We start from the raw sequence: 14853 nt of genomic DNA on the forward strand, positions 1-14853 counted from the left end.
AGTGTTTTACCCCAATCTTCTCACATAACCCCAATTTATTACACCCACAGCTTTATCATCTGACACAGCAGCAGCCAATACTGTTAAGCCCAGGCAAAAACTAAAACCTACTAATCAAAATTACAAGTTCCAAATAATGATGAAAAATTTGGACATCACAAGTAGGAACTATTTGATACCCTACACCTACATTGTGTAACCCAAACTTTGAAGTATTACAGTAATTTAACCACTAAACTGCATTTTAAAGTATTTATAAACTTTTTTATTTTACTTATTACTTAGATTTTTTAAAAGAACCTCAAGTTTTTCTTTAAATTGCATTGCTTAAAAAAGATAGCATAACTGTTACTGTTCATAATATAAGAGAAATGACTACTCCTGCATTACAACCGTATCTTACTCTGATGACGATCGAGCTGATTTATGCTTTACAAAACATTATTTGAAAAGCATCTATGCCAGTAAGCACAGTTATGCCAGCATACAAATAATGTCCGTGTGCACTGAATAATTGTTAAGTCACAATATATACATATAGTTCAAGTATTCCTGCATAAAACTGTACAGGCAGTTCCTGCATAATCATGTTTTCTGAAGCAGGTCGAAGGAAACCAAGCCAGGTGTTAGCAGCCATTTAGACCAGATGTTCTGGAAATCATGATTGATAACTCTATGCTGACACATCAACTCTTTAAACTTTAATATCAGGTTAACATAGGATACCCAATGTTTCAGAGTTGGATGAAATGGCACTTATTTCTTTATTATTAATTTTTGCACCAGAAAAAGGCATCTGGTCAGCACTTTATGGATGTGGTCATCATAGTCTGAAATTCAATAAATATCCAGTATGCAGAGTAAAATGAGGTATTACAGCTCTGCTCCAGCATCAAATGAAAGAGATCTATAGAATTCTAACCACGTTTGATATTGCAAGAATTATCTCTCAGCCTGGAGTATGCAGTTCCGATGTACTGTGCAATGAGGGAAATTTACTAAGACCAGAGCAGCCAGAATCTGGAGCAGCTGTGCATAGTAACCAATCAGCTGCTATCAAGCTCGTTTAGTTAAACTTTAGAAATGGGAGCTAGAAGCTGATTGGTTACAGAGGCAGTACTTGTAAGCTTTCTGACTGTTTGCCTGTTTTAGGCCTTAGTTCTGCATTTCATTTTGCGCCTATTGGGGGTATTTTGCTAAAAATGTAAAAAATATATGTGCATACACAACTGACATTTGAGCCAGTTGTTCTTTTAACTTGTACAAGGCATTAAGAAGAGCAACAATAAGGTTTGGAATGCATGATATAACTCTAGGTATTACAATTTCTGTACTTAGCATAAAATCCTTTCCTTGGAGTTTATTGAGGGATACAGGAAGTCATATACTGTTTGATTACACTGCTGTCTACAGGCACATTGGACACAGGCAAACCATTGTGTCCCAGCTCAGGATAACCCCCTCCTTTTGCCAGTAAGCCTCCGTTTTGCAACAGTACCAGACGGAGCACGATCATAAAGACAAAGGGGTAAGACCTGTGTCCCTTACTGGACTCCAAGAAAAGGATTTTACGCAAAATACAAAAATATTTAGTTCTTTATTGTACATTGAGGGTCACAGGAAATCATATGTCCGGACATCCAAAAGCAGTCAAACTCAGAGATGGAAAACAATAATTGCGAACAGGCTAAACATAGATTGTGTGAAGCTTAATGCCCAAAGCTGGCACTGCATGAGACCAAACTTAGTAGGAGGATGTCAAGAGTTGGTGATAAAATCTTTTGAACTAAACTTCATGTCAGAGACAAGAAAATTCACACCAATCAGCTTCTAACTTCAGCTTGTTCAATTAAGCTTTAACCAAAAAAAAACCTTAAAGCGTATTGGTTTCTATGCAGAGCTGCATCAGATTTTGCACTTTCCAGTTTTAATAAATCAACCCCACAGTATGAGAGGAACCCCTAGACACAGACCATAATGAGGAACTGGCCAATCTTATCAAAGCAGGAGGATATGGGACAACAATAATACATTTTCCAACAGGGAAGAACTCACTAAGCATGAGAGACGTGAGGAGGGAACACCTCTCCGAGGACTGAGATTGGGTACAGAAATGACTGTCCAATAGAGAAAGGCTAGAGAAGGATCTACGCCTTAACTGAACCCAAGGTCCGAGAAGAAGAAGGGGGGGATCCCTGGGACAGCCATAAGGGAAAATCTGCCTGAACCCTCACACTGTCACAGCAGTGGAAGTGCCTACACAGATCTAATAAAGCATCATAATCAGTGGAGCAACAGTTAGGAGTCTTATCATGATGGTAAAGAACATTCACCTGATTAAACCTAAGCCAAGGAAGCAAGGCCTAAACCCTAGTGAATTGATCCTATTTAGTCTTTAGGGCACTCCCTGTAACAGTCAGAGGATACCTGCCTTAAGAAAACTAGCTTTTTCAAAATGCAGATCACCCAGGGTATTATGGGGTTCACTTGTGACATCATCCACCTACAGCACACTACAGTGTGTGCACCATTTTCCCATGTACAAAAGTTGTAAGGAGCTTGCCCTCTGAAGACTGAACTGAGTAGAACAGGATTTTAATCAAGTCAGGAACCAAAACAACTGCCTGATTACAACAAGAGCTCCTGTTCCTCCTAGATGGTAAGGGTATATAAGGTCAGGAGACCTGCTAAGGTAATTATTCCACCATGTAAAAGGAACTACCTGTTCTGGGAATTCAAAGTATTGTCCAGGAGATGGGCATTCTCAAATGTCAGGAGCTTACCAAAAGTGGGAAGAGGAGTTCTCACCAGCCCTAGAACTGGGGACTGGTCCATTAGCCCAGGGACTACCTCATTCTCAAAGGCACTCCTTGGATACAGAATCTGCCTCCCAGCACCTTAACCAGAGTGATCTCTGCATTTGTATAGACAACAGACCAATATAGGACTCAAATCGACATGCTTCCAGCAGGTTATCACAGCTGAAACATACAGCTGCAGATATTTTCTTCTTACACCCTGCTTTAAAGAGGCTTCTAGCTGCTGGTCAGTAGAATCCTTAAAAATAAGGCCTTTTTTAGACTGGCATTTCGATCAGGTCTGCTTGTCAGTTTTTCAGGTGAACCTGATAGGAAGGTCGATTCATCCTTATAGATATGCGGGTGTAAACAGACTTGTGTCCAATTACACCTGCCTACTTCCGTGTCCAATCAGGCACGCTAAAAAAAAAAATGGATGAGGACCTCATCCTCTTCCGTTTAGGCTGAGCAGATTGGAGGTAGCCAGGTGTAAACATAAAGTGGAGTCCGTTTACTCCTGACCAACCATAGAGCAGAGCAGGTTCTGCCTGTGTTTGCTCTGAAGACACTGAGTGGACATGGTTGTCCCTCCAGATACAGAATAGTACATACTCTTGCTAGGGAAGACTCCGATTAAGTAGACCCTATAATCACAGAGCAACTAGATTTCAGATTAAAGACACCAGTGCTTTCAGATGCACAGGGTAAACGTCCCTGGAATTGTCAGGAGAGTAAAAGCTGGGGTCACCCAATGCAGCGGGATTGACCCTTCTGTCTTTAGATACGTGTTGGGACCATATGAATGAAAGGAAAATCCAGATGGCTGCACACCAAACTGATATCCAAATGCCTTTATTCACATAAAACCATGAAGAAAATGAAGAGCACTACATGTACAAGCAAAGAAGGGAGCATGATCAGGGAGCATGATCACCCTGCAGTGAAGAGATCATGCTGTTGGAGCTGGCTCATCTGTGAGTAGCGTGGACGTTTTGTTGTGACCATATGAAGGTGATGCAACTAACCTCAGGGTACGAGACAAGGCCTAAGGCCTCTGGTAGCCGGCGAAGATCTGGCCTGCATAATCTTTTTTTGCTAAAGGCAGCAGTATAACCCGACAATTATGACTTATGACTTCCTATTTTCCTCAATGGATGAGAAAGAAATAACATTTACAAATGGCAGGTTTTGTAGGAGGGTATAACTTATAGGCAACCACAAAATATACACATCCCATTCATTTGCTGCATGTAACCCTCACTGGAGAGGCACGCTAGGCAGTTCTTCAGCTCCAAGCTGTGACAACACAAATACACTGTGCCATGTTGCAAAAGACTATACAGAGGGACATAAGGGAAGGACCTATGAAAATTGCAACTACTGAGTTTGAAATGAAACACAGAAGAGTTTCCCCACTATAATGTTACCACAGAAGTATCACATCAATGGCTTGTGATAGCAATTGATTGCAGGATACAGAGGGCTTTGTTATGACTGTTACACAGTTTTCAGGTTTGTTTTATATTGACTTTCATTTTTTTTACTTGTTTTCCCTGTAATGTCTGATATCTGTGTAGTCTAAGATAACAGTACGTAAGTGATCATGATCTTATTAATTTATTTGGAGAAGAATTAAACTACCCTAAATGTTAATACAATGTAAATTAGAGATTTCTCCAAAATGAAAACTCTGGGAATTGTACATTTTAGTTTCTGTAAATAGTAAACAATCTCTACATCTTTTATTTAGGGAATCTTTTCTCTTGTGGGTGGGGTATTATTTTTACAGGCCTTATACATGTTATACATTGCATTCTCTTTTTAAAGGGTATTATTATTTGTATTATTATTTTTAGGACAGCTAGGAGAGATAATTATGAATAGGAAATAAAGCAGAGAAAAAGGGGTTGCAGGAAAATATCCTGCTAATGCTGGACTTTAATGTCATGACATGAGACAGAAACCATAATGTTATAAAATATATAATTTTATTATGAACAGTTTAAAAAATGTCCAGAATGTTGTAAAATATATATAGCAAAATACTATCAAAAAAGAGATTGTGCTGCGATATGACACAATAACCTTCTAACACCTGCTAACATACTTATATTAATTAGCTTGAGGTGTACAGGTAGCTAAATCCTTTAAGGGTCTATGCATTTTGCTGGATTGCATAGCTTTTTCAAGACCCATAGGTTGAAGGTCATATTAACGGCACATAGCAAGACATTGGAGGCATCACAAATCGTCTGTGGGGTGGACACGGACTGTAGCTCCTTCCATGCAAGCTAGGCCATATAGATCAATATAAGCCAGAGCATCCCTACTTTACGTCATTTGAAAATTACTTGTATTTGGTTCCCAGAGTATTCCTTGGATAATATAATGGATGTTGTTATTTTTGCACCCAGTTGGATGATAGTGTTTTTTCACCCAGTTACAAGCTATATATCCAACAGATTCATGTAAATCTCCATTTGAAACGTGGAACTCAAGAGGAATCCTCTATACAGGGAGCTCCCTGTGGTGTACTGGGATGTCTTTAGTACAGGACCAATGGCCAGTAATCTGATGCCCTCCCACACATCACATCCAGTGATGCCGCCAGCGAGGAAATATCAATGCAAATTTGCTGATACTTGGGGCTGCAATTTACCTTAAGGTACTTGTTAGTCTTTGCCTTGGGTAGCATGGTACAAGGGGGCACCTCCAAAACACAATATTTAACACATGTTACTTTTTTTACTCAAGCAGTCTGTAGAAATATGTGAGTAAGGCCTGGTTCACACTGGTGCGATGCGAGAACCCTGCGAATCCACTGCGGGTTCCCGCATCGTACCGACTCGCTTGGCAGTTCACACTGCCATATGCGAACTGCTGGGGAGTGTCAATACATTGTTAACGACACCCCCAGTTCAGCTCGCGTATCGCACTGCGAACTGACAGTTCGGACATGAATCTGATCGCACATGTGTGAGCACACATGCGATCCGATTCTGGTCCGAACAAAAAAAAAAGGGTCCTGTGCGTGTTTGGACCGAATGCGGTGCAATATCAGCCATACTATCTGTATGGCTGAAATCGCACCACACAGACATCGCATGTAATGTGAACAGCAGTGCGCTGCAAATTACATTTGATGTCTGGCATCGTACAAGTGTAAACCGGGCCTAAAATCTTCAAGAGAGTTTTTTCAACAGTCCTTGTAGTAGTAGGTTAAACTATTCTATGTTGTAGTAGCTTTTCCCTGTGTATAATAAAAAACAATATGTTGGTCCGCTCCCCTTATGTTCAGGCAGAGCATGCTAGTATGCTAGTGCGAACTGAGACCCTGTGCATGGCTGTGATTGCACAATCCTGTGATCGCACTGTGAATTGGCACAGTGGATTGCAGGCAAAACATACCGAGGCAATGGAGCTATACAGTTTTTCTGTACCATGTGATCGCTGTGACCAATCACAACATCACAGAATGTATACACAGGTTGCAGCTAGCATCTGTGTGTTACTTACTGGCTGGGAATCAGGAAGCACAGTTTACTCTCTTCCAAACACCAGCCAGCATCAGTGTGGTACAGTGCCAACAATAAAAAAATCTACCCCAATGTAATTAGCCCCTCCACAGCATATGTCATCACTATCCTGTCCCTAACCTGACAGGACCCCTTTATCCTACACATCTGTACATTGAACCCTTCATCATCAGCCTTCTATTGTATGTGACCTGCACATTAACCATTTCAATTCCTGATCCCTCTGTAAAAAACCTGTGCATTTAATGCACCCTTACCAAGTGTCATATTTTAACCCTACCAATTCTGTCATGTTTTTTCATTTGCAAAATATTATGTCACCTTGGGGTGACTACTTTCCAAAAAGGGGTCATTTTTGGAGTTTTTCGTATTGACCTGGCATTTTTGTTTGCTATTAACCAGTTCCCCACCATAGATATACCGTGGCAGCTGATCTGCACCAGATCACTTACCTAGTATGTGATCTGACACTTCTAGATCTGGTGCGCGCATGCACGCCACCGGCGACCCGCTCCTGCAGTGATTAGACACAGCGGGAACTGATCTGCAGGTACCATGGACTCAATGTAGGCCGGCACCCACCGATCATTAGGGCAGAGTGCCGAACGACAGTCTGCCTATGTAACAAGGCAGATCACCATTTTGTCAGTAGGGATGGCATTGATTCTGTGTTCTTGCTAAGCCTTCCCCTAGTAAAAGTGCCTATCACACAGTGAGAAAACACTGGTTAGGCATACAATTAACCTTTTGATCGCCCCTGACGTTTAACCCCTTCCCAGCCAGTGTCATTAGTACAGTGACAGTGCATATTTTTAGCACTGATCACTGTATTCGTGTCACTGGTCCCCAATATGTACACAGCACTGAAACTGAAAAATGACCTAGTAATGAAGGGGGTGAAACATGCCGATACTGAAGTGGTAAATAATCCCACTGAATGGTTGGCAAAAGCGATGGAGCCAGAAAGAGAGGTTGTCATCATTTGTTTCTGCCTAGGACAGTAATATAGGCCTGCAAATGCTATACTTTGCATAGTGCAATCACTATGCAAACACAATTTAGTACATTTTTCTAAATTTACCCTGCGAAAAGATTTCATAAGCTTAATCCATGTGGTTAATAAGATGATGGCTTCTACCATCCAAACCACAAAGTCACATTTGTTTCCTTAAAGAACTTTTTAACCATGGCGCAGCCATACTAGGAACATTAGTTGGTATGAAAAGAACCACAAAGTACAGGTCAAAAGTTAAACTGCATTGCAAATTGCAATTTAGCATTTGTTTCAGATTTAGCCGATTCTACTAATGAACCCGACCTTTAATGGAGTTCATATCCATAGAGATTAAGCCATTGCTGTATAATCATTTCACCTCTTTGAACTTTAACATCTTTCTTTGCATTGAGCAAAGAATAAAATATTTATTACAAAGAGAGAAGATCAGGACATTTTTGTGCTTTAATTTAAGTAATTAAACATTCTGTCCCCGCAGGCTTACAATACAAATTATAAGTCCAGGCTGCAATTCATGCTGATGTTATGTAGAAATGGCATATGGACAGTGCCAAGAATCTTCTTTTTATTTTAGCCAAAAAGACTGTAAATAAACTGCTTAAAAATCTTCAATGAAACAATGGATTTTGCAAAACAATGAAATAAAAAATGCATATTATTCAACATTACCTCATCTAGTTCCATTTCGTCTGGACTCTCCCATGGCTTAGTAAACTTTCCACGGGATTTCTTCAAAGGTACAATAACAATGTAATAGCCTCTGGAAGAAAATAATAATTATTGCAATAATTATGATGAACCAATGAAAAAGAGTAACAAATAAATCACATTTATATAACTTTTACAGATACCAATGTTTTCGGGTTCTCCTTGCTCAAAGGGCAGGTCTATTGCATGCAATACATAGCTGCCATTGCAAATGACAAGAGATGCTTCCAAACTTGTCATGTAAGTGTGGAGGCTTGATATACAGCACTAGTCATGTACGGAGATTACCAAATGTTGGAAATGCAGGAAAGAGCTCAGACCTAGCTCAATCCATCCACTGGTATTTCAATGAAAATTTTAAAACAATATTCCCATTGTGAAAGTCATACTTAATTAATCAGACATTCAGTGACAAGTTTTATATTTTTAGGTTATATTTATACCATGTTAGTATGTTAGAGAGAGTAACCTGCTCAAGGCTAAGAGCCCTGAAAAATTAGTCATAGGACTCATTTTGAGGCACAGCTTGGGCCAGGCCACATGACCCATGCACATTTCTATAAACTCAACAACTGCCCCTATCACTGGGGGGGGGGGGGGGGGTCACATTTAAAGCAGAACTTCACTGTATCTGATTACCACAAACCAAAAACGCTATTTAATTCATTTTTAACCACTTAAGCCCCAAACCATTTGGCTGCCCAAAGACCAGAGCACTTTTTGCGATTCATCACTGCGTCGTTTTAACTGACAATTGTGCGGTCGTGGCTCCCAAAATTGACGTCCTTTTTTCCCCACAAATAAATTGACGTCCTTTTTTCCCCACAAATAAAGCTTTCTTTTGGTGGTATTTGATCACCTCTGTGTTTTTTTATTTTTTGCGCTATAAACAAAAAAATAGTGAAAAAAACGCATTATTTTTTACTTTTTGCTATAATAAATATCCCCAAAAAATATATAAAATTTTTTTTTTTCCTCAGTTTAGGCCAATACCTATTCTTCTACGTATTTTTGGTAAAAAAATAGGGGATAGTTTTATGGCATTTTTATTAATAATTTTTTTTTTTACTAGTAATGGCGGCGATCAGTGATTTTTATCATGACTGCGACATTATGGCAGACAGATTGGACACTTTTGGTGTGATTTTGGGACCATTCACATTTATACAGCGATCAGTGCAATTAAAAATGCATTGATTACTGTGTAAATGTGACTGGCAGTGAAGGGGTTAACCACTAGGTGGTGCTGTAAGTGAGTCCTAGGGAGTGATTCTAAGTGTAGGGGGGAGGGGCTATGTGTGACACGACACTGATCACCGCTCCTGATTACAGGGAGCTGTGATCAGTGTCCTGTCACTAGGCAGAACGGTGAAATGCTTGTTTACATCCACTCTCCGTGAGACGATCGGGGGTATCCCCGCAGACATCGAGTCCGCAAGGCCCGCGATCACACTCACTGAGGTCGCAGCACGCGCACGCCTGCAAACCGCTTCTTAAAGGGCAATGTACAGGTACGTTAATCTGCCTGTACGTGCCCTTCTGTCGACGTATAACGGTGTGAGCCGGTCAGCAAGCGGGTTAATATTCAAAGCAAACTCACTGATCTAGCCATGATTCAATGCTTTATTTTGCTGAGAAATCACTTAGAAAAAGACCCCCTAGCATTTCTGCCCGTGGCCATCTTAAATGGAGGCAGATGATTCATGTACCATTTACTTCCTGGAATACATCTGCCCTTAGCTCAAGCATGCAGGCAAGCCGCTGTGCTTAGGTAAGAAAAAACGCTCCTTCCCTCCTGAAGATTCCTAGGATGTATGACATTATTTGCCTAGGCATGCAAACCAGGAAGCAACTGAAGAAATGTAAAAAAAAAAGTTTAAAACAAGTACTGGTAAATATGATATACTTTCCTATCTATTTACTAAAGTTAGCAGCATAAGGATTAAAAAATAGTCAATGCTGATTGAGAGAGTGAAGTTCTGCTTCATGGTGATTTAGTACATGCTGCTTTTACCAAAATATGCCTAACATTTCAATACATTTTTCACCCACCAGAAAGATGATGAAAAAAATAAAAATATTAATAATAATAATAACAAAAAACTTAATTTAAATAAACTAAATGTCAACATTCCTTTAATCAACTTCAAATGTCTGTTGTTGTTTCATTATTTGAGTGGCACATGAACAATTTACATTTTGCTCTATATTACCATAAATTAATTCTTTGAATTAATTATAGACTTAGCAGTTCTTCCGCTACAGCACACCTTTAAAAGCAAACTTATGAATAAGGAATCATTTTTTACAATGCACCACAGGCAACTAATGCAAACAACAACCAACTGCACTTGCAGTATTTACATTTACATGTGACTGCGGCTGGCAGTGCGGCTCTCGTTCTGGCATGAGGTCATATGACGGCGTCCCAGAACGGCCGCTCTCGCGTGCCCGCAGGGGTGCGCAGCGCGTCGATCGCAGCCGCGCCCCATTACTAGGACAAGGCGCGACCCCGATCTCTTTAAACATTGTGATCGGCTGTGTCCAATCAAAGCCGGTCACGTGTAAACACGGAGATGCCGGTAATCGGTGCTCCTTGCCTTACACTGACAGAGTATGTGGTGAGGAGAGCCGATCAGCGGGGGACTTCTAGGTATGTAATCTGGGCAATGATCATCAGTACACTGATTACAATATAGCGCCAACAGTGTCACCAATCAGTGCCCACTATTGCCCACCAGTGCCAGTAATCAGTGCCCACCAGTGCCAGCAAGCAGTGCCCACCACTGCCCACAAGTGCCACCAATCAGTGCCCGTTAGCGATGCCAGTCAGTGCTGGCTATCAGTGCCAACTATCAGTGCTGCCCATCAATGCCCATCACTGCTGTCCATCAATGCCCATCAGTGTCACCCATCAGTGCCACTCATCAATGCCCATCTGTGCCCATCAGTACCGCCTATCTGTGCCGCCTATCAGTGCCCACCAGTGGCGCCTATCAGTGCCCACCAGTGCTGCCTATTAGTGCCTATCAGTGCCACCTAACAGTGCCCATCAGTGCCGCCTATCAGTGCTCATAATATCAGTGCCACCTATCAGTGGCCATAAGTGCGGCATATTAGTGCCTCCTCATCAGTGCCACGTAATCAGTGCCCATAAGTGCTGCTTCATCAGTGCCGCCTTACACTGACAGAGTATGTGGTGAGGAGAGCCGATCAGCGGCATCTTCATGCAGGGGGACTTCTAGGCATGTAATCTGGGTACTGATCATCAGTACACTGATTACAATATAGCGCCAACAGTGTCACCAATCAGTGCCCACTATTGCCCACCAGTGCCAGTAATCAGTGCCCACCAGTGCCAGCAAGCAGTGCCCACCACTGCCCACAAGTGCCACCAATCAGTGCCCATTAGCGATGCCAGTCAGTGCTGGCTATCAGTGCCAACTATCAGTGCTGCCCATCAATGCCCATCACTGCTGTCTATCAATGCCCATCAGTGTCACCCATCAGTGCCACCCATCAATGCCCATCTGTGCCCATCAGTACCGCCTATCAGTGCCCACCAGTGCTGCCTATCAGTGCCCACCAGTGCTGCCTATTAGTGCCCATCAGTGCCACCTAACATTGCCCATTAGTGCCGCCTATCAGTGCTCATCAGTGCCACCTATCAGTGCCCATAAGTGCGGCATATTATTTTTTAGTGAAAAAAAAAAAAAAAAACAGCAGTGATTAACCACTTCAATACCCGCGTATAGTCATATGACGTCCACAGATGGGATCTCCCATCCTGGGTGGACGTCATATGATGTCCTGGGATTCCCGGCCGTCTAGGGGGCTCCCGGCGGCGCGCGCGCTTCCGCCGCGTTCCTCGGGACCCGGTGCATGTGCCCGGTGGCCGCGATGTCCGCCGGGCACCCGCGATTGCCCGTTAACCAGGCCGGCATGTGGATCTGTGTGTGTAAACACACAGATCCACAGCCTGTCAGCTCTGAGGAGAGCGATCTGTGTTCCCAGAACGGAGGAACACTGATCGGTCTCCTCCCCTAGTGCGTCCCCTCCCCCTTCAGTTAGAATAATTCCCTAGGAAACATACTTAACCCCTCCCCGCCCCCTAGTGGTTAACCCCTTCACTGCTTGTCACATTTACACAGTGATCAATGCAATTTTATAGCATTAATCACTGTATAAATGTGATTGGTCCCAAAAATGTGTCAAAAGTGTCCGATGTGTCCGCCATAATGTCGCAGTCACCAAAAAAAATCACGATCGCCGCTAAAAAAATAAAAAAATATTTTTTTTAAAAAAATGTCATAAATCTATCCCGTATTTTGTAGACGCTATAACTTTTGCGCAAACCAATCAATATACGCTTATTGCGATTTTTTTTACCAAAAATATGTAGAAGAATACGTATCGGCCAAAACTGAGGAAAAAATGTGTTTTTAAAAAAAAAAAATTGGGATATTTATTATAGCAAAAAGTAAAAAATATTGTGTTTTTTTTCAAAATTGTCGCTCTTCTTTTGTTTATAGCGCAAAAAATAAAAACCGCAGAGTCGATCAAATACCACCCAAAAAAAGCTCTATTTGTGGTGAAAAAAGGACGTCAATTTTTTTTGGGTACAACGTCGCACGACCGCGCAATTGACGTTTAAAATGCGACAGCGCTGAAAACTAAAAATTGGCCTGGGAAGGAAGGGGGTGAAATTGCCCTGTATTGAACCGGTTAAATACCACCAAAAGAAAGTTCTATTTGTGTGAAGAAAATGATAAAAATTTCACCTGGGTAAAGTGTAGCATGACCGCACAATTGACATTCAAAATGTGACAGCGCTGAAAGCTGAAAAATGGCCTGGGCAGGAAGGGGGTGTAAGTGCCCTGTAGGCAAGTGATTAAACACAACTTGTATACATTAGCATCTATATTTAGCCTTACAACTTTCACAAATTGTATTTGGAAATGAAATTGTTGATTTTGCATCGTCTATGCCTATATGCAGACCTGTAACCTAATAGTTAGAATATTAATGTCAAGATGCAGACATTGCACTTGTTTCTTTCACTAATTTAAGTTTCAGTGTCATGTTGTAAGCAACTGTCCTATCAACAGCGTATTAAAATAATGGTGCTGCCTGATGCAGGCATCATAAGGTTACCTATTACCACCTTGCCACTGCTCCTGAATCATAAAAATTGCAGTGCTTTTGGGTATGGGGCAGACACTACATTGCTCTCTGCCTCTCACAATATAGTTTGCGGACAATTGCCAGGATCAGGAGTGATGTTAAGAGGGATGTAAGTCAATATGCTTATATGCTTAGCCATATGCAAATGCAAACTTTATCGGAAAACTGTAATTTGCATAGGCTTTTTAGAAGAACTGGAGTGGTGGGCCAGGGGAGGTGAGTGCTGTTAAAGTAGAAAAGCAGGCATCTAAGCAACACTATTATTTTACAGTACAGTACATAATACAATAATATGACAGCATAAAACAGTACACTTGCACAATGTGGTAGGCTAACTTCCTAGTCTGCTCTACACCAACACTGACAGCTCTATGCTCTCCACCTCACTGCGCCATCTGCATCCATCTTCTCCATCAGTTTTGCCATATCCAGTGGTTTCTCTCTCTGGGCAGACAATGATGATGCAATGTCAGTAAAGCTGGATACATACTATACAACTTTGTTGTTCGATTTCCTTTAGATTTACCTTCAACTATGTAGTGCAAGGGCCTGCCTGATTGCATAAAAATTGAAAGTGCCACCTAACAGTGAAGACCTAACAGTGAAGAACAGACCTCATATTATATGGTTTTGGTAAATCTAAAGGAAAAAAATCTAAAGAAAGTTGTATAGTGTGTATCCAGCTTTAAAGGCCTCTAGAGTTACATTGTCTCAGCACCTGGCTACATTCTTAAAGATACAGTGCATCAGGAAAGTATTCACAATGTCTAACTTTTTCCACATTTTATGTTACAGCCTTATTCCAAAATGAATTCAATTCATTATTTTCCTCAAAATTCTACAAACAATGCCCCATAATGATAACGTGAAAGAAGTTTGTTTGAAATCTTTGCAAAGTTAGTAAAATAAAAAGATGAAAAAAATCACATGTACATAAGTATTCACAGCCTTTGCCATGACACCCAAAATTGAGCTCAGGTGCATCCTGTTTCCACTGATCATCCTTGAGATGTTTCTACAACTTGATTGGGGTCCATCTGTGGTAAATTCAGTTGCCTAGACATGTTTTGGAAAGGCACGCATCTATCTATATAAGGTCCCACAGTTACCAGTGCATGTCAGAGCACAAACCAAGCCATAAAGTCCAAGGAATTGTCTTTAGATTTCCGACACAGGATTGTATCTAGGCACAGATCTGGGGAAAGGTACAGAAACATTTCTGCAAAGTCGCAATGAGCACAGTGGCCTCCATCATCCGTAAACAGGAGACATTTGGAATTACCAGGACTCTTCCTAGAGCAGACTGCCTAGTCAAACTGAGCAATCGGGGGAGAAGGGCCTTAGTCAGGGAGGTGACCAAGAACCAGACTGTCACTCTGACAGAGCTCCAGCATTTCTCTGTGATGAGAGGAAAACCTTCCAGAAGGACAACCATCTCTGCAGCATTCCACCAATCAGGCCTGCATGGTAGAGTGGGCAGACGGAAGCCACTCCTTAGTAAAAGACACATGACAGCCCGCCTTATATTAGAGGACATTTTTTGATAATAAGTCTCCTGTAAGCAGACCACGTCTGAATGACGAGACCTAAAATAACGAAGAGCTTTAACCCT

The 14853-nt window shown here is 41.5% G+C and overlaps 1 protein-coding gene across 35 annotated transcripts in view; it reads right to left on the minus strand.

Moving 5' to 3' along the window:
- PTPRD (protein tyrosine phosphatase receptor type D) overlaps positions 1 to 14853 on the minus strand; it is a 2697868-nt gene that overhangs the window by 189169 nt on the left and 2493846 nt on the right. For all 35 annotated transcript variants that reach the window (XM_073635233.1, XM_073635225.1, XM_073635219.1 and 32 more), the window contains one exon: positions 8019 to 8109. In XM_073635233.1, coding sequence (XP_073491334.1) covers positions 8019 to 8109 — 91 coding nt within the window. The remainder of the gene's footprint in view (positions 1 to 8018; positions 8110 to 14853) is intronic.

Source organism: Aquarana catesbeiana, linkage group LG01 (genome assembly GCF_042186555.1).
Source record: "Aquarana catesbeiana isolate 2022-GZ linkage group LG01, ASM4218655v1, whole genome shotgun sequence".
Lineage (NCBI taxonomy): Eukaryota > Metazoa > Chordata > Amphibia > Anura > Ranidae > Aquarana > Aquarana catesbeiana.